The sequence below is a fragment of the Peromyscus californicus genome, unplaced genomic scaffold (genome assembly GCF_007827085.1).
Source record: "Peromyscus californicus insignis strain IS unplaced genomic scaffold, ASM782708v3 Scaffold_14__1_contigs__length_90479793_seg_2, whole genome shotgun sequence".
Taxonomy (NCBI): domain Eukaryota; kingdom Metazoa; phylum Chordata; class Mammalia; order Rodentia; family Cricetidae; genus Peromyscus; species Peromyscus californicus.
Genome location: NW_026294436.1, coordinates 58,689,422 through 58,713,581, shown reverse-complemented (window position 1 = coordinate 58,713,581; position 24,160 = coordinate 58,689,422). Strand labels below are relative to the sequence as shown.

Below are 24,160 nucleotides of genomic sequence, written 5' to 3'. Positions count from 1 at the left end.
CCCCCACCTTCCCATCCATCCAACTCCAACCCTCTTTTCTCTTTCTCTTTAGGAAATAAACAGACAAATAAAAATAATCAGAATTTTTTTTTAAAAAAAAGCAGGAGCACCACATTCACATGCACAAACATGTGCATGCGTGCACGCGTGGACACACACACACACACACACACACACACACACACACACACACACACACCATAGAAACAAGAAGTCAGAAACGATAATATACAAGCAAAAGACCAGTATGGTTAAAAAAATGTCCAAATCATTATGTAACAACAACAACAAAATATCCAAAACTACCCTTGAATTCATTTTGAGTTAGCCACCTACTTTTAAGTATGGTTTGTAAAGTGAGATTCCATCAGAGAGAACTAATTTTTCCTTTGCAAGCAGTTGTCTATTAGAAATAGTTTCTTGGTTAGGGATGGAAACTTGGATCCACTTGCCTCCCACAGCGTTGGGATGCCATCTGGGTTGGACTTGTGCATGTCCTGTGCATGCTGCCTCAGTCTCTGTGAGCTCATATGTGTCAGTCCTGCTGTGTTTAGAAGGTCTTGTTGACATGATGTCATCCTCATTATCTGCTCTTACAGTCTTTCTGCCTCCTCTTCCACATAGTTTCCTGAGCTCTAGGGCAACGGGGGATTGATGAAAGCATCCCATTTAGGACTGAATGTTCCAAAGACTCTCACAATTTGCATATTGTCTGGATTTGAATCTCTGGGTTAGTTTCCACCTACTACAAGAGGGAGCATCTCTGAGTCAGACACCGATCTATAGGTATAGCAGAATGTCATTAGGAGTCATTTTATTGCTATTCCTTTAGCTGACCAGTAGAACTTGGTTTCCCCCTAGGTCCCTGGCCTATCCAGTAAATGTAGTAAATTATAGTAAAAAGAGGATATTCAGAAAGGCTTTCAAACTATTATTCCCTAAGTTAAATAATAAAAGTGTTATATTTATAAAAACAGAGAAATTATTGGATAGGGGCCTCAAATATAACATGGAAAAAAATGTTCATCACAGACGATCATGAACAGAACTTACAACAAATACCATATGTTTAACAAGGATGCCTTAAGCAAACTAGAGCACAAGGAACCAAAGTTCACGATCTTGTCACACAATAGGATTCACTATACACCACCAAAAACTAATAATAATGCATAGATGAAATGTAAGAGCTGACCTATTCAGTCACATGGGAATGTTTTCAGATATCCTTTATTTTGATGGTCATAAGTCAAACATTTCAAACTCCCCCCAAGCATGCCAGACTCCCCTGTAACTGTATCAGGCATGCCTTCTGGACTGCCCTCTTAACCAACTGTGCAATGATGTCTTCCACTCAACTCCTGCCTTTGGTACTGTGGTTTCTCCCTCCCTACTATTGCTCCACCCTATCTCCTGTTCTATCTGTGCTCATGCCTGGTAGGGTGTGACTAGCTCATTTTATGCTCTCAAACAGGAGGAGCAAAGCTGATTGCAAGGATGCAGCTTCAGCAAAGGAGTTAGGTAAGGAAAGAGAAGTGGTCCACAGAGACAGCATGAGTAAAGAAGAGTGTGGCCAGCCGCATCGCATTTCCAACTGACGTATGGAAAGGAGTCATTAAAGTTCTACCATTATGTCCTGTGTCCACAGATCCAAGACTCACGATGTATTGCTTCACTTTCAATTGTTCACTCTCTGGTATGTGCCTTATTATAGTACTGTTAGATATAAGTTAGATATTACATATCCTTGCCTAGTATTATGCTAAAAGCATAAGCACATGTGTATACATTTATATTTATACAGATACAGTTATTTAGATATGTGCAAATAGTTATATGAATGATTAGGTATATGTCTGTTCACATATTTACTTATTTGTAAAAAATAGTTTCGTCACCATATCCCTCAATCATAGGATCTCAATTTCTTTACTACCATAGAAGATCCAATGAAGTGGTCAAAATGATAAGATTACTCTGCTGGCTAAGAACAAACATCAGGAGACATAAAGAAGGGCAGCACATTCTAGTCAAGGAAACAACTAACCAGCAAGATACTGCAGTACTGCACCAAACTCCGGCTCACCCAGTTTCATAAAAAGCATGCACTAGACTTCAAGACACAGATTAACTCCACCTCAGTAAGAGCAAGTTGCTTCATCTCACTACTTTCTGCAGTAGACATGGCACTGGGACAAAAGAGTAGAGAAACTTCAGAATTAAATGGCATTATGCATCCAATAGACAGACCTAACAGATTCCTACAGAACATTCCACCTGTACTGAAGAACACACATTCTACTCCACAGCCCATGGAAGCTTGTCTGAAAACGACCACATCCTGGGATACAAAACAAATCCTAACACATTTAGAAAAACTGGAATCACTCCATACAGCCTATCTGACCACAGTGCAATAAAGCTTAAACTCAACGGCAATTAGTTTGTGTATCTGAATTTTAGAGTCACAGAGATGAAATTTTGCCTAAATACAAGTTACAGAGAATTCAGTAGAATATTTTAAAGCCTGAGATTTGTACAGCTAGCCAATGATATCACTTTTTAGTTAATTTTGTGAGTTATGGATTGGGCCCATTATTTTTAACATGGATAGCTAATTGTTCCAGTAGTATTTGTAGAAAAAATCCTTTTTATGTTTTGTTTTGTGTTTATAGTTTTATGGAAAAATCAGTATATTGTAGACATGTGAGGGATGTTACCTTCCTATACTCTACAGGCTTATCTTGACCTTAACATCACAATGTCATTGTATTATTTATATATCTTTAAAACTATTTTAGTGTTCACAATATGTCTTTAATCACACAGAATATACTTCAAAAATATTATACTGCTTTACATACTGTATTAAGACCTTGCAACAAGTATTATACTCTAATTTTTACCTCTCATATTTTGTATTTATCCCCATATATTTAACTTTCAAATATTTTATAAACATTCCTAGTATCTTTACTTAAGATCAGGAATTGGCAAAGTATGGTCTTACCTGTTTTTATATAGCATAACTATTTTTTAATAGCCAATATGCTAAAAGTATCTTTTACATTTTTTATATGTTCAGGAAAAAATCCAAAGAATAATATTGGGTAACATAGGAAAATTATATGAATTTCAAGTTTCTATATCTATAAATAAGATTGTATTAGAATAAAGACAAATTCATTTATTTTTATTTTTGTGACTATTGCCAGTGAGGAGCTAACTATGTATCTGTGTTCAGTCTATGTGTATGCCTAGAAAGTCAAGCTCTGGCTCTTAGAACCTACAGAGGGATCAACCTTCTGCAGGTCAGAGAGACTGGGAATGAGATACAGAGTCAGCAAGAAAAACACACAGACTTCTTTTGTGAGGGATAAAAGCTTCTACTTCTTTATTTTTTCAGAAATCCTTTTTATATTCCCCTGCATCAAATCGATACAAAGAGGTGAATGTTTCCCATAACCAGAAGTTATTACATAATCATCATAAAAATATTTTTTTCTGGAACAGGTCAACTCCATTATATTTCTCAATCACATCCTTGCTCATTTTCTTAGAAACTCACACTCAGTTAATCATTTTTCTTTTAGGCTTCTCACAGATCAGGAGCACTTCAGCCATAACTGTTTACACAGGCAGTAGTTTTTATAGTTAACAGAAAAACAGATCACTTGTTTCACTACTCATATTTTAGAGTCCTGTCCAATTATCTTAACTAATCATCCGATTCTTTGTTTTTTAGTTACATGAAGTCATTATTTAAAGCTTTGTATTAGCTATGTTGCACACCGAAACTCATGAACACATTTCCTAACATCAAGATTAAAAAAACTTGAGCTAGCCTTGGAGGAGGTGGAAGGCTGGGCGGGGGTGGGGGTGGGGGGGGGGTGGGAGGAGGGAGGACAGGGGAATCCGTGACTGATATGTAAAATGACTAGAAAATCTCTTATATAAAATAATAATAAAAAAAAAACTTGGGCTAGCTTAACTCCTGGGACTCTATTGTTTTCCTTAATCTTTAACCGAAACCATAGTCTATAGGACTCCTCAAGTGAAACTCATGAGTCCTAAGTTGTGTGACACTTCCCATTTTCTGTTCTCTGCAGCCCCTGCTTTATCAGGGACAGGGGCAACACTATGTCTTACTTCTACCTATATTAGGTTTCACACTAAACTAACCTCTATCTATATAAACTATGTAACTATATAGTTATGTAACTACATATATACTATATACTATGTAACTACATATATAAACTATGTAACTATAACCCTTACTACATTGGTTAGAAACCCGTAATCATCAAAATTCTATTTAAACTATTATTGTATAAAACCATCACTTCAGTTAATTACTACATTACTTCAATAAAGCTTAAGAGGAGATCATGTTCATAATAATCCAAGGGGAAAAAATGCCCAGTAGGACAGGATATTTCCAGGAGATAATCACACTACATTAAAGACAGTGAGGATCCCCTCATGCCCATTCACACCATGCCAGATACCAAAGAAAAATGGCAGAAGCAAACACGTAAAGGCACAGCAACAGTAAGAGACATTCTAGAGCCAAAGCCCTTGGGGCCTTGCTTATCCAAGATTCACCCATCAGTGCCTTGTATTGCGGTGGGCCAAACTCCTGAAGCTCAATTGCCACCTGCTACTCCTCTGACATTGGCCACCAGCAACAACCTTTCTGTCCCCTCTTCTACAGTGTTCCTTGAATCTCAAGTTCAAGAGTTCTACTGTAGATATATCCACTGGGACTGGGATCCACAACTCTACATTTTGACGGTTGTGGGTTTTTTTTTTTTAGAATGGTCTCCATCTATTGCAAGGAGAAATTTTCTTCATGGGAGATGAGGACTACACTTATCTATGTGCATAAGGACAAATATTTAGAGTATAATTAGGAATTATGTGGGTTTAGTAAAGTGGTGGTGGTAGGTTCTTCTCTAAAATTCATGACTTCACTAGCCCAGGGTAGTTGGCTTGGTTTCTGGTACCAGGAATGATTTCTTTCTTGTTGACTCAGTCTTAAGTCCAATTAAAGAACTGTTGGTTACCACTAAGGTATTCATGACATTAATTTGCCCTTAGGGTTATTGTGCCATGCTGGTCATGTTTATGGTTCTTAGGCATCACAGCTGGGTGTTCCTCATGGTTGCGCCCCTCTTTTGGAAGCTTGTATGGCACCTTCTGGTATCATGAAAGATAGTCCCTGGGTAGAAGACTGAAGTGCATGGTGTTTCCAGCACTAGGGACTTATCCTCACCTCTGGGGTCAACCAAGGGCAATAGTAATAGCCTGTAATGTTTTGGGAGTCTCTTAGACAACCCTGACCAACTATTCCAAAGAGGGTTTCTCATGCCTGGTGTTGGGATTTTTTATTAGATTTTTGTTTGTGTTTTGTTTTGCTATACAACTGACAGAGGATTTGTTGAGTATTTATCCTTTTTGAACTAATAGGATAGGATGATGAGTCTGTAAACTGCTGGCTTCATGCAGCTCAATCTGGTTCAACAGGCAGAACTAGAATTCTTCAGCAAAATGCTGTTTAGATGAGTTGACTTCAACATGCACTTTTCGTCTCAGTTTTTGGCTTTGTGGCCTTAATAACCTGGGTGGAGAAGAAAGATGTAGCTTGAGATGTCATTGACCAATTAACTCTCTTCTACTTCCAGTTATTGTGTACTCATCACAGCTCCTCCCCCTTCCACATGTGCCCCCTTAATTCCTTCACCCTTGGATGACTCTCTTGAAGTATATCTGCTCTGAACACATACATTCCTACCTAATCAGGGCACATATAAAGATTTCTCAGGTCTCTATTTAAAACTTCCAGAGAGACAACAGTCCATACAAACACTGTTGAAAGTGAGAGGGGGGAGCAAAGCTGTGTCAGTAGGCTAAGCATCAGGGTGTGATGACTTACTTAACTTCTCTGGACTGATGTATATACATGAATGGTTGGACTGGCTCAGAAATTTGTTCTCCAGGTGTTTATAGTCTGACTTGACTTTTAACTGAGTTTCTCAGAATGATTTGCACAGCTTCAGGCAAACTGCCTTCACTACACTTAGACTGTAATCAAGAAACTCATTGTGGAGTTCTGAGAGAGAGGAGAGAGGAGAAAGAGAGAGAGAGAGAGAGAGAGAGAGAGAGAGAGAGAGAGAGAGAGAGAGAGAGACAGAGAGACAGAGACAGAGACAGAGAGAGAGAGAGAGAGAGAGAGAGAGAGAGAGAGAGAGAGTCCGTGGGATAACCTTGGGTTTGTAATTGGGCATCTATGATACGAATTTTCTAAAGACAGGTTCCTTGGTTCTGTGAGATTCAAATGCACTACATATTGGGCTCTTTTCTGTCATACCCTGTTCATTAGCCTTTTCTCAGCTTACTGACAGAAAACACAAAATAATGTCATCTTTTGAGAACTGATGTTCTTCCATACCTTAAAGAAGCTGTAGGGTCCAGATTTCAACTGTTTTTCCTCTCTATTTTCTGACACCTCAAAGAATGAGAGTCTAAGCTTATCTCCTTCCTCGAATTTTGTTTTGCTTTGATTTCCAAGCACCACCACGTCCATCTCCCCTGTGTTGTCATATACACCATATATTACTCTATCCTTGCGCTGCTGTATTATCTGTGAAAGGAAAACAACAACTAAGCTCTGCTGAGATAACCAAGGAAGAGCAGCATGTAAATTAATTATCAGCCAGGACAGGAGCAACGTTCCCAAAGAAATATAGAATAATTCTAACTTCCAAACTAGAAGGCTTCTACCTAACAGATATTAGCAAACCTCAGTGGAGGAGGTAGGTGAATCTTATTAAAAGCATGTTACTTCTTGTTTCCACAGCTTTTTCCTTTGAAGAGCCAGGATGGCTCATAGAAACAACTAGTAGACAGGGAAGATGGGTCTTCTCCAAGGCCAGTATATAGTAGACAGTCAGGGGAAGAAAGGAAGACCTTGTGGTTAGGAGGGTCACTTAATGAAACAAGTCCAGAGACACACAAACTAATAATAAAAGACCTAGTGAAGAAATCTAAAATTTGTAAAGCCAAGTACAAGAAATCACTCACAATCAAGTACAGATTAGAAGGGGATGAGATGCTGGTCAGATATGTAAAATATGGACAGCACTTAAGAGTTAGTTTTAATTGACTAAGTGAATAGACATTAATGGGTAGTTGACCAAATAGAAGGTTTAAAACTGAGGGGTTAAATTTGGTATTTTTATGTTTAATTTTCCAAGGAAGACAATTTCCTCCCGGTACTTTTTCAGACAGGACTAGAAAGGTCATCTGGCTACTAGATGCAGAAATCAACAAGTTCCCTGTGGTCCTTCAGGATCTGTCTTAGGCTAGAAAATCGGTCACACAAGGTTAGTTTTCCATGATTCCTGTGGTAGTTTGAATGAAAAAGGCCACCACAGGCTCATAGGGAGTGGCATTATTTGAAAGGATTAGGACATGTGGCCTTGTTGGAGTAGGTGTGGCCTTGCTGGAGGAAATGTGTCCCTGGGGGTGGGTTTTGAGGTTTCAGAAACTCAAGCCAGGTCCAGTGGCTCACTCTCTCTTTCTGCTGCCTGTGGATACAGATGTAGAACTCTTGGCTACTCCTCCTGCACCATGTCTGCCTGCATGTCACCATGCTTCCTGCCATGAGAATAATGGACTAAACCTCTGAACTTGTAAGCCAGCCCGAGTTAAATGTTTTCCTTTATAAGAGTTGCTGAGGTCATGTTGTCTATTCATAGAAATGGAAACCCAGACAAAGACAGCCAGCATCTAGCAAGGATTCCCTGCTAACTCTTCCATTCTCTTCATTTGATACTAGGTCTTCCAAACCCTGCTCATCAATCCTCTAGCTCATCCATGAGCACACATCAAAGCAAAAGTGACTGAACAATGTGGATGGTAATAAGTATTTAAAAGCAACACAGAAAGGGAGATAACTGTGTCTGTGTTTCAGAGGCTACAAGGATAAAATCATAAAGAAAAGTGGCTTCAAAATAAAACCTTTGCTGGGTGTGGTGGCATGCATGTGGATCCTAACACTCAGGAGGCAGAGGCAGGGGAATCTCCATGAGTGTCAGACCAGCTAAAGCTACATGGTAAGACCCTGTCTCAAAAGAAAAACAAACAAAAATACACACAAAATAAATCTTTTGTGAGCTTTGTGCACAAGTTTTGGCAATTTACCATCTTATAAATTCTGAACTTTTAAAAATTGTTTTTTGGTTGTTAAAATTGTTTAAAATCAATTATTTAATTGATTTTAACTGTTTCGTATTTTATATATAGAAAAAACATTGAAACATAATTTCTAGAGTTCTATTAAAGCTTAGAATAGCTGTTATATTCTTTTTACTAATCAATATAAAATTGCATACAGGACTCACCTTCTGGACTTTAAACATCCCATTCACAATTGTTCCACAAGGCTGAGTTTTCAGCTTACTAATCTTGGGAGTTCTCCCAGCTTTGTCTCTAATGTTATTTGGGACACAGACTTTGTGGTCAGAATCCACTTCAACCACAATTGAGGAGCTGGTCACCTCCAAGAAGTTACTGTGCCAAAGATAGTTCGATATTTTAATTGTTACGTTTGGGATAAACTTATCTTTAAACTGTGCATTTAAAACTTTTACAAAAAAATATGTTGTCTCCGTGGCTACTGTCGCATGGAATATCTCTTGCTTTCCTTCCTGAGTCTCACACTCAAAAGGATCTATAGCTTTCAGCACCAAGACTGCCAGTGGATCTTTCTGTAAACCTTCTCTGATGGCTTCCTGTTCTGCCACGATCTGCTTCTTCTGAGGCTGTGACAACAGAGAAGAGATGGTAACTATGAGTCAACACTGTAATTGAGGTGGCCTTCATTTCCATAAACCCCAGGAAGTCAAAGGAGGCTGCTGAATTGAAGGGAAGATGGAGAAGCTGGGAAAGGATTGAGACTTGGAATTATCTAGATTAAAAGAACACAAAAGGAATACTTCATGGCCTATATTCAGGTGGATCTGTGGAACTGACTCTGGAGACAGAATTCCTGAATCAGAATCCTTCTTTGCCATGTAATTTATGAAGTGAGTGTGTCAGAAACCTGAATCATTGCTAGGGCCTTAATCTGATCCTGTCTTCTTGTGATTCTATTACAGAGTATTTCTCCCTCCAACACTGTTCTGAGTATTTATGTGACTCTTGTATAAGGATGAAGAAGTTCAGTGATGTGCACAGAATACCCCACATCCCCAGGAATATCCATGTGCATCATAAATTACAGCTCATTAAATGTGAGTAAAGGAAAAGGTCTTGGGATAAGAGCCTACAGATGAGTTAAAGGGAGAATGAAAATGAGAATCAACTCTACCTTTGTGAGTTTACTCTTAGAAGCAATGAATTACATAATAAGGCTTACATAAAAGTTACATCTTACTATTTGTAGTTATAAATCATTAAAATCATTTAAATACCAAAAAAGGATTTTGTCAAATAAAATCTTGTAACACAACATATAACATATTAAATGTGTTTTATGGGAATAATATAATAAACTATTTTAATTGATTTAAAAAAGATAGAGTACAGTGCATTCTTTATTTTATAAATGCACAAATAACCACAAACACACTACAGGAATATTGTGAACAATAAATGGGTTTTTCTCTCCACAATCAGATTATGGCAATTTTATTCTCATCTTGTTTTTTGTTCTTGCAAATTACGAAATTAAGAGGGATAGGAGACAGTATGTATGTGCAAGTGCACGTGCGGGTCTTTGTGTCTGTTCCTGTATGTGTATGTTTTAGAAGCAATACTATTTTCTTAAAAGTAATTAATGATCTATAAGCAAAGGGAGACACTGAGAAAAAGAGGCCCAGAAGAATAGGTTTTGAACTGGATCTCTGGAAGACCTTGGGATGAGACCCACAAGTACATCTGATAAACAGCATCTCACACTAAATTTGGTCCAAAGCAGGAAAATGCCAAGTTTACTGGGGATTATTACAGAAATTTTTGTCTTCAGACCCAGACATTTTATTTAAATCTGCCAGACTATACAATATGTATTTTCATGACTGTTGGCTAAAATGCAACTTAACCCTGAGTATTGTTTTCTTGACAATTCTAGAAATTTCTGAGCCAAGCACAGAGGAATTGGTGGGTGCTCTAAACAAAATGGTGAACACACCCTAAACTCATTCCTCTATAAAATGACATGACACTTTCTTCATGGGAAATGAAATTGCATGTTCTTGGTGAACTTTGTGGTGGATCCCTGCGTGCTGCTCTGTCGGGGCTAAGGGATGAGGACTCTCTTCCAAAGTTTATTCCCTTTACTGCAAAAAGTCATTTCCCCACAAAAAGAGCAGGCACAGAGTGAGCAAAGGGATTGTCATTTCCATCCACATGTGACAACCCTGAAGGGCATCCTTAGCCCGTAATTCTCCCATTGGACAGGCTGAACTCTTTGCTGCCATCCCACTGAACTTGAAATTCTCCCCATCCCCTCACTTCCTAAACCTCCTCACATGAACTAATGCTGAGAGCACCATAAAATATACTCGCTGAAAACGGTCCCTGTCTGAATTTTCTTCCAACAGAGGCTAAGATGGCAACCACGTTAGTATATCCAGAGCATGGCAGAAATTAGAAGCTTTCGGGTATGCAAACTGATGAATTTGAGCGACTATTCTTTTTGTAATGCAGACATATCTCCCCTAGCCTAGCCTTGCTTTCCTGCTTTGTAGGCTCTGAGGCAAAGAGCCGAAGGCTTCATGCGATGGATGACAGGGATAGTCATGGGAGGGTGCCCACATGAGGACTAAGGACCCGCCCTAGCCTACCTTGGCTTGAGGACAGACATCTGCCGCAGAGTGTTTCTTGATGGCCTTGTCTCTGCTAGCAGCAGAGGCACCAGAACAGTTTTCAGCTTGACTTTTTTTTTCTACTTGCTGTGATCCTTTCTTCTTGGATCGAATATCAGCTGAAGAAAAAGAAAGAAGGAAGAGGTGGAGGAAGAGGAGAAGAAACCAGAAAAAGGTGTGTTAACCTAAAATGCATGAGCAAGCATGGCTGGTACGTTAGAATACCATTATCTCTCAAGAAGAAAACTTAGAAAGGAGACAGCAGCAGGGTGATGGATTAGGAGTTTCCCATCTTCAGCCCCTCATAAGAATACAACTCACAACTATCCACAGACAAGGCACATTAGGGAACATCTCAGAATGCAACCACAGGACTGATAAAAGTTCCTCTAGAGGTTGAGAGAACTGTTTTCACTTTTAACAATGTTATCTCCCTCCCAAGATGGCACAGTACTATGCAGAGAATCCCATGGCCCCACACCTCCTGTGGTGAAGATGGAGGGCAGGGGGTAGGCTTGTGGCTTTCTCAGCATTATGGGATCATTGTAGAAGGCTCATTTTCACCTCATCCCATGAGGAACACTGGGGACATTGGCAAGACTGGAACTATAAGAGTCAATTAGAAATAAGCAAAATGAAGTGGGTCTCACCGTGACCAGTACATGCTCTGCCTCATGGAGTTGCCCAGTCAAAGAAAATATCCTATAGTACTTTTAAGAGGCATGCACAGCAGATCTGTTATTTTTGAATCAACTTCCCATTCAGCCTTATCACTCTATGTAAGGCTTCTCCAGACTTGCTAGGTGAGGGGATACACATATGCACATGTATGGAGTGCATCATCCAAATCTGCCCAGGGTACTGGTGACTCTAGCCAACCCCAGAGCAATGCATCAGGCTTTCTGAAGATCATAGGCAATCTCATGCACACAAATAACCTTGAAAGGAAACATCTGATCCTGCTGGCCACAGCCTATTGTGAAACTCACCCCACCCAGCCCGGAGTTTCAAAAAAGGCCTCTTGTTAAAGGCAAGTTTGTGCCCCAGTATTTTTTCAGAATGGAGCATCTGGTCTTCCCAACCCTAGTGGCCAAGAAGTGATGCGACTGGGAGGAATTTGGGGTCCAGCCTGAGGTTCAGTGTGGGTCCAAACTGGTAGGAAAGCCTGAGATTATACATAGCTGCCTAGCATGGTCTCTGGCCTTGCCCATTCCAAGTGGCCCAACAGCACCACCCACAGCCTTTCCCAGCCTCAGAATCCAATCTACAGCCATCCACAAATAGAGATTCTAAGTATCAATGCCACTCATTTAGGATCTATATCCTGTAAACTTACTTAATTAAAGACAATCACAGATGCTAGCCAGCAGTTCTACATGACTGCAAAGTCCAGTTAGTGATCTAACTGGACCATGCAATGTAGCTGGTATCCTTATTTGACCACAGGACCCAGGCAATAGCCAGGTCCAGAGAACCTGAGAGTAAGGTGTCTCACTGTAGCTGATACCAGCTGCCATATGCAAAAGCATGGCTGGGTGAAAGAATAAGGAAGATGAAGAGGAGGGGGAGGAAATGAAGAAGTAGAAGAGCAAAGACAAAAAATAATATATGTTACTGCTTTCTCTTCCTCAAATGTGCAAACATCAATCACAAAAAGAATGGACCCAAAGTACAGGCCATCCAGAACCTCAAATGTTAGGACAACAGAGTTCATCTGAACCAGTGCAGAAACCATGTAAGCCAGGTAAAAGTGTGGTGATGGATTTAAGGCAATGGAGAAGAAAATAAATAACTGCTAAGGCAGAATATTTTCCCTAGGAAACTGTCCTTCCACAAGAGGGAGACGTGGACTAACAAGATGACTCCCGAGGTAAGGGCACTGGCCACCAAACCCGGCAACCTGAGTTCAGCCCCAGCTCTCCCTTGCTGGTAGGAGAGAACTAAGTCCTGCAAGCTGTCTTCTCACCATCATATGCTTACTCTGACACACAGATGCTCCCCACCCCCCAAATTAAATAGATAAATGATGAAAGGGGTTTTGAAGAGGAAGAGGTGAAAACCAAAAGGCTAGAGCTCAGCTTCACCTTTCAGAACTTGCCAGAGGAGGTAAGTCTTTAAGATTAAAAGTGGAGCTAAGTGATTGATAAATAAGTAAATACAAATATACGGAATTCAATGGCATAAGTCATAGGTAATCATGCTTAGAATACTATAATAGCAAAGTGTAAGGAAAAGTTACCTCTAATATAAGGTTTTAAAGAAAAATGTATTTTTAAAAAACTATACCTACAATTATTTATTGTAGTAAATGTTACAAAAAATGCACACTGGATTTAACTCCAATTTCCTAAGCCTAAAGGAGTTGCAGATAACCATTAAGAATTCAATTATTATTTGTGAATGGATAAGTGGCTAAGTGGATTGTTAAGTGAATGATATAACCTGCATGATATAGCCTGGGTACCCAGGTCAGGTTTTTATTTTATTCTGAAAAGGCAATCTCTTGTCCTGATTTTGATGTGACCATCTATCAAGATGGTCAGTGTGCAATTACTTAAGGAACTCATGGGCAAAGCAGGTCATAAGAAATTATTAGATGTGGTTTCTCACAGAATCTGAACCATTCAGGGATGTTCATTGATTTGATTTTGTTGGAAATCAAATGATTTAATGAATATAGCTAGCAGTACAGTGAGCTCTCTAGTCATATAACAAGTATGTGCTCTGTCACTATATTTCAGACAACAGAAAGTAGTTGAGTCTTGGTCAGGGATATTACTGAGACCTTTGCTCTTGTAGGCATTGTTTAAATTGGAAGCTCTGCTCCAACCTCATTCTCCCCCATTCCAAAACCCGCCCCCTCTCAGAAAGCCCACCAAGTGGTGGCTTCTCCCCCAGAACTACTAAAGAGCCCGCCTGCAGAGTAATTAATCTCTGGTCCGTAGCCTTGCCACGTGACCTCTCCTCTTCCTTACCCCAAGATCAAGAGGGAATACTTTGCTCAGATTAAACCTGGTCTTATTAATTTTGCTCGATCTGGCTTATTGCGTCAGCCAAGAAACCCATTACCAGGGATTCAAAATGTTTATCAGGCATGTCTAACCCATGGTCTGTGGGTCAGATGAACTCAGGAAAGCTCCGAATGCAGCCCAACACAAACTTACTTAAAACCATAAACTTACTTAAAACATTACTCAGTATTTTTTGTCACATTTCCACTCCATTTTGCTGTAAATGATGCTGACATGAGACTAATGTCAAAATGGCTAGAAATGCTTGAAAGAAGTTAAACAGATCTCCCAGAGGTTAGTTCTATGAAATAGTTTTTGGTTTGTTTGTTTGATTGTTTGTTTTTTGAGAAACATGCACATGAAAACATCCAATCTATAGGAGAGTCCCGGGGTCCCAAGGGAATAACCATGTCATTCTATCCCACCACATCAACCACACTGATCTTGTTTTAAATGTCATTCATAGTGTTATTTGGGAGACATCTGGCAGGGTATCATCTCCCTACTAGATAGTTCTCGTTTTCTTTAATAATTTGACATGCACTTTTTATCTATCTAACTTATCATTATATTCAAAGAAATTGGTTGCTGTATCATGCTTATGTGCCCTTGTATTTTTTTCATTTGTTTTCCTGTTCAAGCCTTATCTAATAGCCTGGACCCTGTTGTAATGCTTTAATGACATTCTTTAATTTATTCAGATATCTCCATTTACTCTTCATGACACAAGGTCATGACTAGACACAATGGACATTTATCAGAATAAATGCTAGGTGAGACTTCAAGAAAAGAACCCAGAAATCGACGCTGCCATAACAGCCAGAGGCATCATTGACACAGCAGTGCTGTGCTTCAAGCAGGCTTGAAGATGCCTTCAGATTGAGCTTTTAAGCTTTATCAGAACAAAACTGACTTCTAGGTCAGCAAGCGGAGATGCCAGTCACTCCTGGGTTTTCAACCAGGTCCCAAAGTCATCAATCATTTTGAGCTAACCAAACTGATATAACGCCACCATCATTAAAACAGTAAAATGAAAAAAAAAATTGGAGTATGGGGTTTTATATCACCCTAGCCAGAAAAAAAAATCAGGAATAAGAATTGATGGGGGAGAGTAAAAGATATATTATCAAACTCATTCAGTTGGCTTGTCAGTAATTAAAGTAGCTACTTGGAGCAATTACGTGTTCTTACTGCCATCCTGTGGTCATGTGGAAGAACTACATAGTGCTTCTAATTTCAGTCACCCTTTGAAAATAAAGTGCTTGACATGATCAGGCTTGCTCTAAGTTCCTCACAATCACATAACAACTTATATCTGAATGGAATTGTATCCTTACTTCATCACGTAAACTGGATATCAATGACACTTGAGAAGCCAGGTCACTTGTGTGGCAACACACAAGTCGCCTCTGCAAGGTGTTAAAATTTTGCAGCTTCTGTATTACTTAGTGTCCCCAAATTACTGCTCTTGGGATCTCTCATTTTAGGGATTCTCTTGATGAGGCATTCTTTTATCGGTTCTTATCAGTCATTCGAACACAAAGGATTCACCGATTGTTCTTAGGGAGAAATCGGAACTTAGCAAAATGCATATAACTGGTGGAGATTGAGTAGTGGTTTATTGAATACAAACATATCCTGTGTGTCCTGGGAATTCATAGTGTCATCTATTCTGGAGCTATAGAAAAGAGTAGAAACTCCATGGACTACAAGCACACAGGCTTTCTAAAAAAAGACTGACTGGGACCATGGCAGGCTGGCCCAGCACGGAAGTGAATAGTCTGTGGCAAAATTAGATGATTCTCTGGTTTGTCTATTCAAGGCTGTGCTTTCCTGATGTTATTGTCAGACTTTGGCAAAGTGTGAAAGCCTTATGTACTGTGTAATGGGACCTTGAACATTACCACTGCCATCCTGTGTGTACAGTTTCTGCAAGTAGATTGGAAACAGTGGGTAGCAGCCCTGACTGCTGACATCAGAAGATGGCTGAGGAATTTGTAACACACTTCTTAGTGACTCTCGGGCAGGGGTGAAGGGACTGGTGATTAAGTAAATTAGTTCCCTACATCAGTCATGACAGCTTTATCGTTCTCATGCCATTAAAGGAGGGGCCCTTCCACATACCTGTTTTCTTTGCCTCCTGAAGAGAATTTGCAGCATTCCTGTAATTCAACTCCAGGAAAAGACCAATAGTCTTTTTCAGCGCAGATGATGGGTTTGTTGTACTCTGAATCAGCTGGTCAGCTAACTCGGTCCTGTTTGTAGCTTCCTCCAGCTTGCTCCTCGGGATGCCGAACTTGTCTGTGACAAGGAACTTGAACCGCTTCAGCTCCTCCTCCGTGATTTGGTCCAGGCCGTTCAACAACAGTATTTTCCTATATTCACTCTCCATCTTACAGCCTCAAGATCAGCCTGCAACAAAACCTCAGCCATAAGATTACAGCACTCTAAGCAAGTCTACATTCAGGATATGTAGGGTGAGTGGTCCAAGAAAATATCCAAGATGGTCACTGTGCAGCAAGAGAGAACTGGGTGAAATATGAAAAAATAAATCCCTAACCAAGATGGTCACCAGTGTTGAAAAAGAATGCCTTCAAAGGACATGTGATTCCTCAGGAATTCTTAGAAGATGGTTTTGTGTTTCTGTCCCCTCTAAGGCATATTTGTTGAGGCATGTGACATGTGATACAGTGTGTATACTTCAGGCAGACAATTTCAAACTTTGACATACATAAACATGAAATACTATTTATAAGTTTTTTCACTAGTGGACCACATATTGGTGTTCCGTCTTTTCAAAATTCAAGATCAAAATTTTTTCTCCTGTGCTCTTCTCTAGAGATTTTAAATGTCATCTATTAACTTCTGTATCTATGACCTATTTTGAATTCTTTTGTATGTGCCATGAAATGCTGCAAAGATCCTTTTGTCCATATGGCATGAATTTTCCCATAATCATATCAAAAAAGACCATGTCTTCTTCATTTGCTTCCTGCCAAAAATCACTGTCCTATATATGATTTGGTCTATTTAAGGATTCTTTCCCCTGTTCATTAGTTTATCTTTCTATTAATTTAGGATGCGTGTGATATTTTGAATGGGAACATTCCACAAAATGAAGATGTCAGCCTTGTCAATTCACATCCAAACTACATGTAAAACCTCAAAGAGAACTTCTAAGGATGAATCTAAAATCCTCCGTGAAAAGGTAAGGACAACAATAAACAAAATAAGTTAAAATAGTCACCAAGAAGCATGATGCTTGCTACATACACTTTTATAAAGATGTAATAATTAAGAAAATCAGATCATAAGTAGAGACAAATCAGCATTAAAATCATAATCACTTATACAAAGAGACATGGTGTGCAAACAGTGTGTACTGTTGTGGGATATCTGTACACTGTGTGAAGATGTGTTGCTGTGATTGGTGCAATAAAAAGCTAAATGGTTAATGGCTAGACAGAAGAGGCTAGATGAGATTTCTGGGGAAAGATAGGAAGAGAAGGAGGAATCTAGGCATGAAGAACTCACCAACAAACTTGGAGCAAGTCTGACATGCTGTACTGAGAAAAGGTAAAAGCCATGTGGCAGAATGTAGATTAATAAATGCAGGTTAATTAAGTTATAAGAGTTAGTTGGGGACAAATCTAAGCTAAAGGCCAAATTTTCATAATGAATAAGAAGTCTCCATGTTGTTAATTGGGGGCTGGAGATCCAAAGAGAGTCTGACAGGAAAGCTTGATGTACCATGTCCACAAAGAGACCTGGCCTGGAACCAATGTGCATACATCTCAAATAAAGAATGTCCAGCAATAAGAAGTGTTCAGAAAAAATATGTGGGGAATGATAATATTTGACATTTATCTCACATCACAGAGAAAAGACACACTCACCTGGATTAAATACCTAAATAGGAATAGTAATACAGTTGAGAAAAACTTTTTTTTTCTTCACTTTACGTTGAAGAAAACTTTAATAAACAATGTACATAAAGGACAAGTTAGAGGAAAAACTGAATTAAATTTCATTGAATGCATATTCTAAACACTTTTTATTCTTCTCATATCTTACATCCTGACTGTATCTTCCTCTCCTTTCCCTCCCCCCAAGTCTCTTCCTGCTAAATTTCCTCATAAGAAATACAAACAAGCAAAGATAAAAAAAAAAAAAAGCCCCAAACTGGGAAGATACTACCTTGAGTGTCCATAATTAATCAGTCTTGTTTTCAGAAAATATGAAAAACTGCCTATCTGTAAGAAAATTATTCACAGCCTAGGTGAAAAGCGGTCAAAAGTTACGAATAAGCAATGTGCTTCAACAGTTGATGAAGATGTATTAGAATATGTTTGACATTACTAATAATTAGTTACTGGAGAGAGAACCAGGTAGAAGAATTATGACCAAAGAGGGTGTCATGAGAGGAAAGCTACTGGTCAAAAACCTTGAGGGTCCCCACCAATGCAGCCAATGTCACCGAGCTCTGAAGAGTACAGTTAACGTGGCCTTACTCTTGTTCCTGGTAAAGGTTGGGTAGTAAGGAAGGGGTAGAGTGACTCTGCTTACGTGGGTGGTCCTCTTACTTGAAGTCCGAAACTACCATCAGCATCCTTTCCAACATAAGAAACACACCCAAAAGAGCCACAGTGCTGACTCTGTACCAGTGTACCAGCGCTTTGGCTGACAGGGAGGAAGGAAATCTCCTTTGGCTTAGTATGTGGAGTATACTAATCACATCAGCACGGTTCCTGCTGGTCTGTGTGAAACTTTCATCTCCCTATACTCCTCTTCGATTAAAAAACATAATCACATTTAATCACATTTTATATGAGAAATTAAGACACCAATCTCTCTGAAGGTTGTTTATCTTATTTGCATACAGTTTGCACTTTACTACATAATACGTCTACTTGAAAAGTTTTAGAGTATTTGTTGGAACCAAGATGAAACTCAGTAGTGGAGCCCTTGATCACTATGCAGGAGGCTCTAGGTTCAACCACAGGCACCCCCAAAAAACAAGCAGTCGGGTGGTGTTCGAGGGTGGATCGTATGCAAAGGAAATGCATTCAAGTCTGATCGGCAGCCTCATGGCCGGCACTAGTTGCAGCTGTAAATTGACAGCACTAGGCACAATTCGTAATCAAAGTGCTTGCACAGAGAGCCTAGAAGATGGGAAGAAAAAAAATAAACATATAAGCAGGACAGACATATCTCTAAATTGAGAGGATTCTTGCCAACACACCGAAGTGGCCAGTATGGCATACTTGGAAAATATCAGATCCACAGCAATCGTAGGTTAAATTTGGTATTCAAGGTAGAATGACTTACCTGATGCCACACAGCTTGCAAAAGATGAGTAGATGGCCCAAGCGCAAGTCTTCTAAATCCAAGACCTCTGCTCTTTCTTTTGTTAACTGCCTTCGTATTATTTGGAGAATGTGCAATGACACCTTTAAATTTAAAAAAAATGTATATATGTATGTGTATATATATATGTATATATTGTATATATATTATGTATATATATACTCTCTGGAAATTTTAATAATAATATAATAATTGCCATGTTTTTCCCTGGCCAAAACCATTTATCTCTCTTCACAAGGTATCTGCATAGCTGAAACCCACCCTCCGTAGATTTCTCCTCAACCTTCCCTGGGTGCATTTCATGAAACAGGAACTGGCCCTGCTCTTCTCTGTTACCACATTCTGTTTCCTTTCCTTCTCTACTTGTTTACTTAGCAATTCAGTATTTTTTGTTTGTGTGTTTTAGTTCACATTCTGTGCTGGAATGAAAGTGGCTTGTGGGCAAGGACTCTGCTCTGTTGTTCATTTCTGCAGTCCCAGCTCCTAAAACAGCATCAGGGATACAAGTAGTCACTAAACACTTGTTGAGTGAGTAGGCTAGGCTTCTCTAACTAAAACCACAGCTCTAAGCATCTCCATGTTCTGGGCCATATTCAAGATGAGTGTGGTTTGACTAAAAAGCCCAGTTGAAAGATAGCAGAACAAGATGGCAGCTAAATAAGGACCCCTAGCAACCATCTTCCCACGGGCACACAGATTTTGACCAGCTGTTACAGTCCAAACTACCCTCCTAATGCCTGAAGAATCCATTTGAGAGACCATTGTGTCTAGATTTCATTTGATAACAAGAAAAGACACATTGAAAAGACAGGAAGGAAAGATTTGTCCATGCTGATGCTCTTTCAAGTCCACGAAGTATGGAGTTCAGAGGGAAAAGGAATTAAGTCCAGGCCCTAGACTTTAAACTCAGTTCCAGGCCATCGCTGTGAAGCATAGTACCTGCAAGAATTCTGTAACCTCTGCTCCAGGCTAGACTGAGCAACTGGAACTATGTTAGTCAGACTCCTGAATTCCCCAGCTCTCCTCCTTGGATCTGGGTGGGGCAGAAAGACGGGTGGAGAGGACTCCACCCACAGGCAACTGGGCACAAAAACCAGCCCAGGATTCTGCTTACTGTAATGGGAACTAGCAGCAATCAGAAAATAAAGGCCTTTCGAGCCAGCCCACAGCTCACAGATGAAGCCTCCCAATTGCCACTTTGAATTAATCATGCCAGTGAGGCAGACTCAAGTTTGGCCGGACTGTTACCAGCCTTGAAGCAGGCAAAGGACACAACCCTACTCAGACTACATAGTTTTCTCTGACCCAGTTTAGTGGCACCCTTGGTGGACCCTAGGCTCGGTCATCAGCTATCTCCAAGTTAGTATTAACAGACAGATCATCAAGATGTGGCCGTCACCAAGACTTGTGCCCCACTGGGATAGAGTCATATTGTGGCCTGTGCTTCTTCTACTGGTGTAACATAGACCTGGGTGTACTCAGAATGGGTGAATTCAGAAGAAGTGCAGAGAGAGAGAGAAAAACAAGTCATAGTTAACAGTCTGACCACCGCTAGTCACAGATCTAGCAGCCCTTTCAGGAAGTGGCTGTTGAGGGAGGTAGCAAACAAGAATATGTTTGTGTTCCAGAAGCCAAGAAAAGATCATTCTTAACGTACACAAAGAACCAACCCTGTCTCTTTTGCTTGTTTGTGTTGTTGTCATGCTGGTTAAGGTGGGGACGACAGATGGGCAACGGAATTAGCCACGTGACATGTAGAGGGACAGGGACGGGAGGAGGGAAGGCAAACTCAACTCTTGCTGTAAAAGGGCCAAGGACATTCGATAGAAGAGTGGGGCAGGGCAGGAAATGGAGAAAGCTGTTTGTGCTTGCTTGCTTTTCTGCCATGGTAGAAATTAGACTGGTTTCATGCTGATGAGAATGATCTAGAAGGGAGTGGCGCATTGCGGTATAGAAGAACAAAAGGGAAGTTGCCTGTATGAGTGAGCCTGCGGATGACTCCTCCGGAGCACACCTCCTGAAACAAAGGAAGCCCACTCTCCATTTCCTGTACCTGGCATCAGCTGTGCAGGACAGACCCCCCCTCCGCCTTCCTTGTGCCAAGAGTTCCGAATTCTTCAAGGATTTCCAACTGTGTTCATTTGCTGCCTACAGCTGACAGCTAGACAGCAAGACAGACACAGACTCAAATCCTGGCTCTGCCATTTACTGATGCGGTGACATCTGGTAAATTACAACCTTCTAAAGTGTCCACATCCTCGAGTGTAAAATGGGGGAAAAGGTGATCAGAACCGTTAAGTGACTACGGTTACAATGCCATGCAACCGAATCAAGAACTTGTAACAGAACTACGTGTGAGAGTAATCGCTCAGTCAAAGCCAGCTGTGAATACAAAAACTGATGGACAGGATTCAGAGGACTGATGTTTTAAAATGAGTGGCAATTTAACCTGGGAGGGGCGGTGATGGCTAGTGTTAGAAACTGGAAAAAGAAGGTGGACAGGTGTTTTTCTAAAACTGTGTTTTGAAAAGACAGAGGGGGAAGAATGGAAGGAAATGTGGAGGTGGGAGCTTGAGATCTTACAAGCTAAAGTGAAATCACTGGCTCATTGTCTGGGCTAAAACAGAGGGCTCAGGGGCAGATGTGGCAAGTCTTGCACTGTGGGAGGAAAGGCATTTATTACTTAGAGACTCCCAGTGCTGCATGAGGGGTAAATCACTAAGCTACTCCGCTACTGCCCTAGAAGGTACCTCAGGGACCCTGCAAGAGGAACTGCAGAAAATGTCAGTCTCCTAAAAAGGCTGGCAGGAAATCTTTAAGATAGACTGAAGCTCAAGAGAAATGAGTCCAGTCAAAGAGACTCCAGGGGGCAGAGCTGAAGTAAATGTAAAGGAAATGTCTGCTTTCCAAGCTTATGTGGTTTGTTCAGGTTCAAATCCTCAGAGGATGAGCAGCATGGCTGGTCTCCTCAGACTTCTTTTCCTGTGGAAAAACCACAAAATCACCCTGATCCAACACTCTGCTTCACTTCTGATCCCTGGGTGCCCAACAAGCATGTGCTGGCCTCCATCTGGCACATGAAGCAGTTTTTTACAGTACTTCTGGTAAGCCTCACCCTTTGCCCTGAGGCACCATAAAGACTCCCCGTCCATGGCGGGTAGGATCCGGCTAAGTCAGCTGAGCTAGTCTTCCTTTCATAGCTACAGAAAATAATTCTTGTAGACACTTCCTGTTGATTCACCCCACAATGACTCAAAGAAATGCCCAAGAGGCTGTAAAAAATGATAACAAAGGACAAACAGACGTAAGGTACCGCTTGATCTCTGATCACTAACAAACATTCTCACAGTGGGTGAGTCAAGGATGAGAACTTCAGGCCACCCTGGTGTACACAAAAATTTGACTCTAAAGTCTATGATTCATGCTCATATGACCAAAAACCAAATCCCAACTTGTAGGAGCCAAAAGCAGACTCAGTTTCCCAGTTTGAATCTGAAGTCTATTCTGAGTCAATAGAGTTCAAGCTTCCTTGCTCCAGGGCTATGAGAAAGTCCTGATTATCCCACAGTCTCCTTGAAGGGCTGTGAGAAAGTCCTACAAAGGAACACACTATCCAGCTAGACACAGGCTGCTGATGCCAGCCGGAGGAATACCAAGGTAGAAAATGAAACTGCCTGCTCCTTGACGCAAGGCAGGATAGACAGTGGTTGAATGCCTGTGCTGTGCATTGTTCTACCTCTGTCCTTCAAAACTGTGTTTATATACAATTTTATATTTTATTTTATACTTTTATTTTATATTTTATAATTGCTGGCTATGAAATAAACTCGGGGCTGTCCGGCATTGACTGGCAGCCCTCTCCATTCTTTCCTGTCTTCTTCATTGTCTCTCCAATCCGCACATCTCTACCCAGCTACCCAACTGACTGTCGGCAGGTTCCGACACCAACTAAAACAAAACCAAAAATAAAAATTAAAAAAAATATATTTGCTGATCTCAGAGGACAAGTAAAAATGCATATAAAAATCCTCCATCATAACTGAGACTCCTGATCCCAAGTTTGAAGCTGTCAATGTGAGCATCTCATTTCTAATTCAATGCATCAACAGTGATGATATAAATGCTTACAGTGATGGATCAGATGTGAGAGCATAAAAGTAAATGAGAAGGTTCTGGGTGTTGAGTAGCTACAGTTCTAACAGAAGCATATTCCAGAAGCCATGAGGGCGGATGAAGAACATTTAACCATGCCCGGTGATCACACAATCATCCAGGCAAGGTAGGACCCCTTTTATCTCTCACTGCATGACTCACCCACATATATCCACAGATGTACCCCTCAAACACGACCTTATCAATGAGCCATCACTGTGTAGCACATTCTGTACCCTTCCCTGCATTACTTTTTTCCACATGTAGCATTAACCACCATCTGAAATAGTATCCATTTCCCTTTTGTGTTCTAACTGCTAAAATTCAAGGCCTAGCTGTTGCCCTCTTTGTTGACTGAACCCACATCGCTGAACATGATGCATAGTACACTGAAAGCGCCTAAAATACATGTATTCAACGAGTGAGTAAAACACATAATACTAGAGAGTACTCTGACGCTCTGGTGGTTAACCTCAGTTTTCAACTTGATAAGATAGGGGCTTCAGGGCATGCCCTGCGGGAGGCTATTTTGATTAAGTTAACTGAATGGGGAGATCTGACCACTCTGGGTGGCACCATTCCTTGGGCTGGGATCCTGGTCTGTATGAAACAGAGAAAATGAGCTAAGCACAGGCATTCATTTCTCTCTGCTTGAATGTGGATGCAATGTGAACAGCTGCCCCTCCTGTTATTGTGACTTTCCTGACAGGATAGATTGTAACTTCAAACTGTGAGCCCAAATTAACCCTCTGTCCC

The 24,160-nt window shown here is 40.4% G+C and overlaps 1 protein-coding gene across 6 annotated transcripts in view; it reads right to left on the bottom strand.

The window, feature by feature from the left end:
- Nucleotides 1-3,890: 3,890 nt before the first annotated feature.
- The window catches only part of Aim2 (absent in melanoma 2), a 74,856-nt gene continuing 54,586 nt past the window's right edge, over nucleotides 3,891-24,160 (bottom strand). For all 6 annotated transcript variants that reach the window (XM_052737688.1, XM_052737691.1, XM_052737692.1 and 3 more), the window contains 6 exons: nucleotides 19,214-19,335; nucleotides 16,010-16,297; nucleotides 10,854-10,993; nucleotides 8,409-8,828; nucleotides 6,455-6,646; nucleotides 3,891-5,623 (listed from right to left, as the gene is read on the bottom strand). In XM_052737688.1, the coding sequence (XP_052593648.1) occupies nucleotides 5,576-5,623; nucleotides 6,455-6,646; nucleotides 8,409-8,828; nucleotides 10,854-10,993; nucleotides 16,010-16,277 (1,068 nt within the window). In that variant the 5' untranslated portion in view covers nucleotides 16,278-16,297; nucleotides 19,214-19,335 and the 3' untranslated portion in view covers nucleotides 3,891-5,575. The remainder of the gene's footprint in view (nucleotides 5,624-6,454; nucleotides 6,647-8,408; nucleotides 8,829-10,853; nucleotides 10,994-16,009; nucleotides 16,298-19,213; nucleotides 19,336-24,160) is intronic.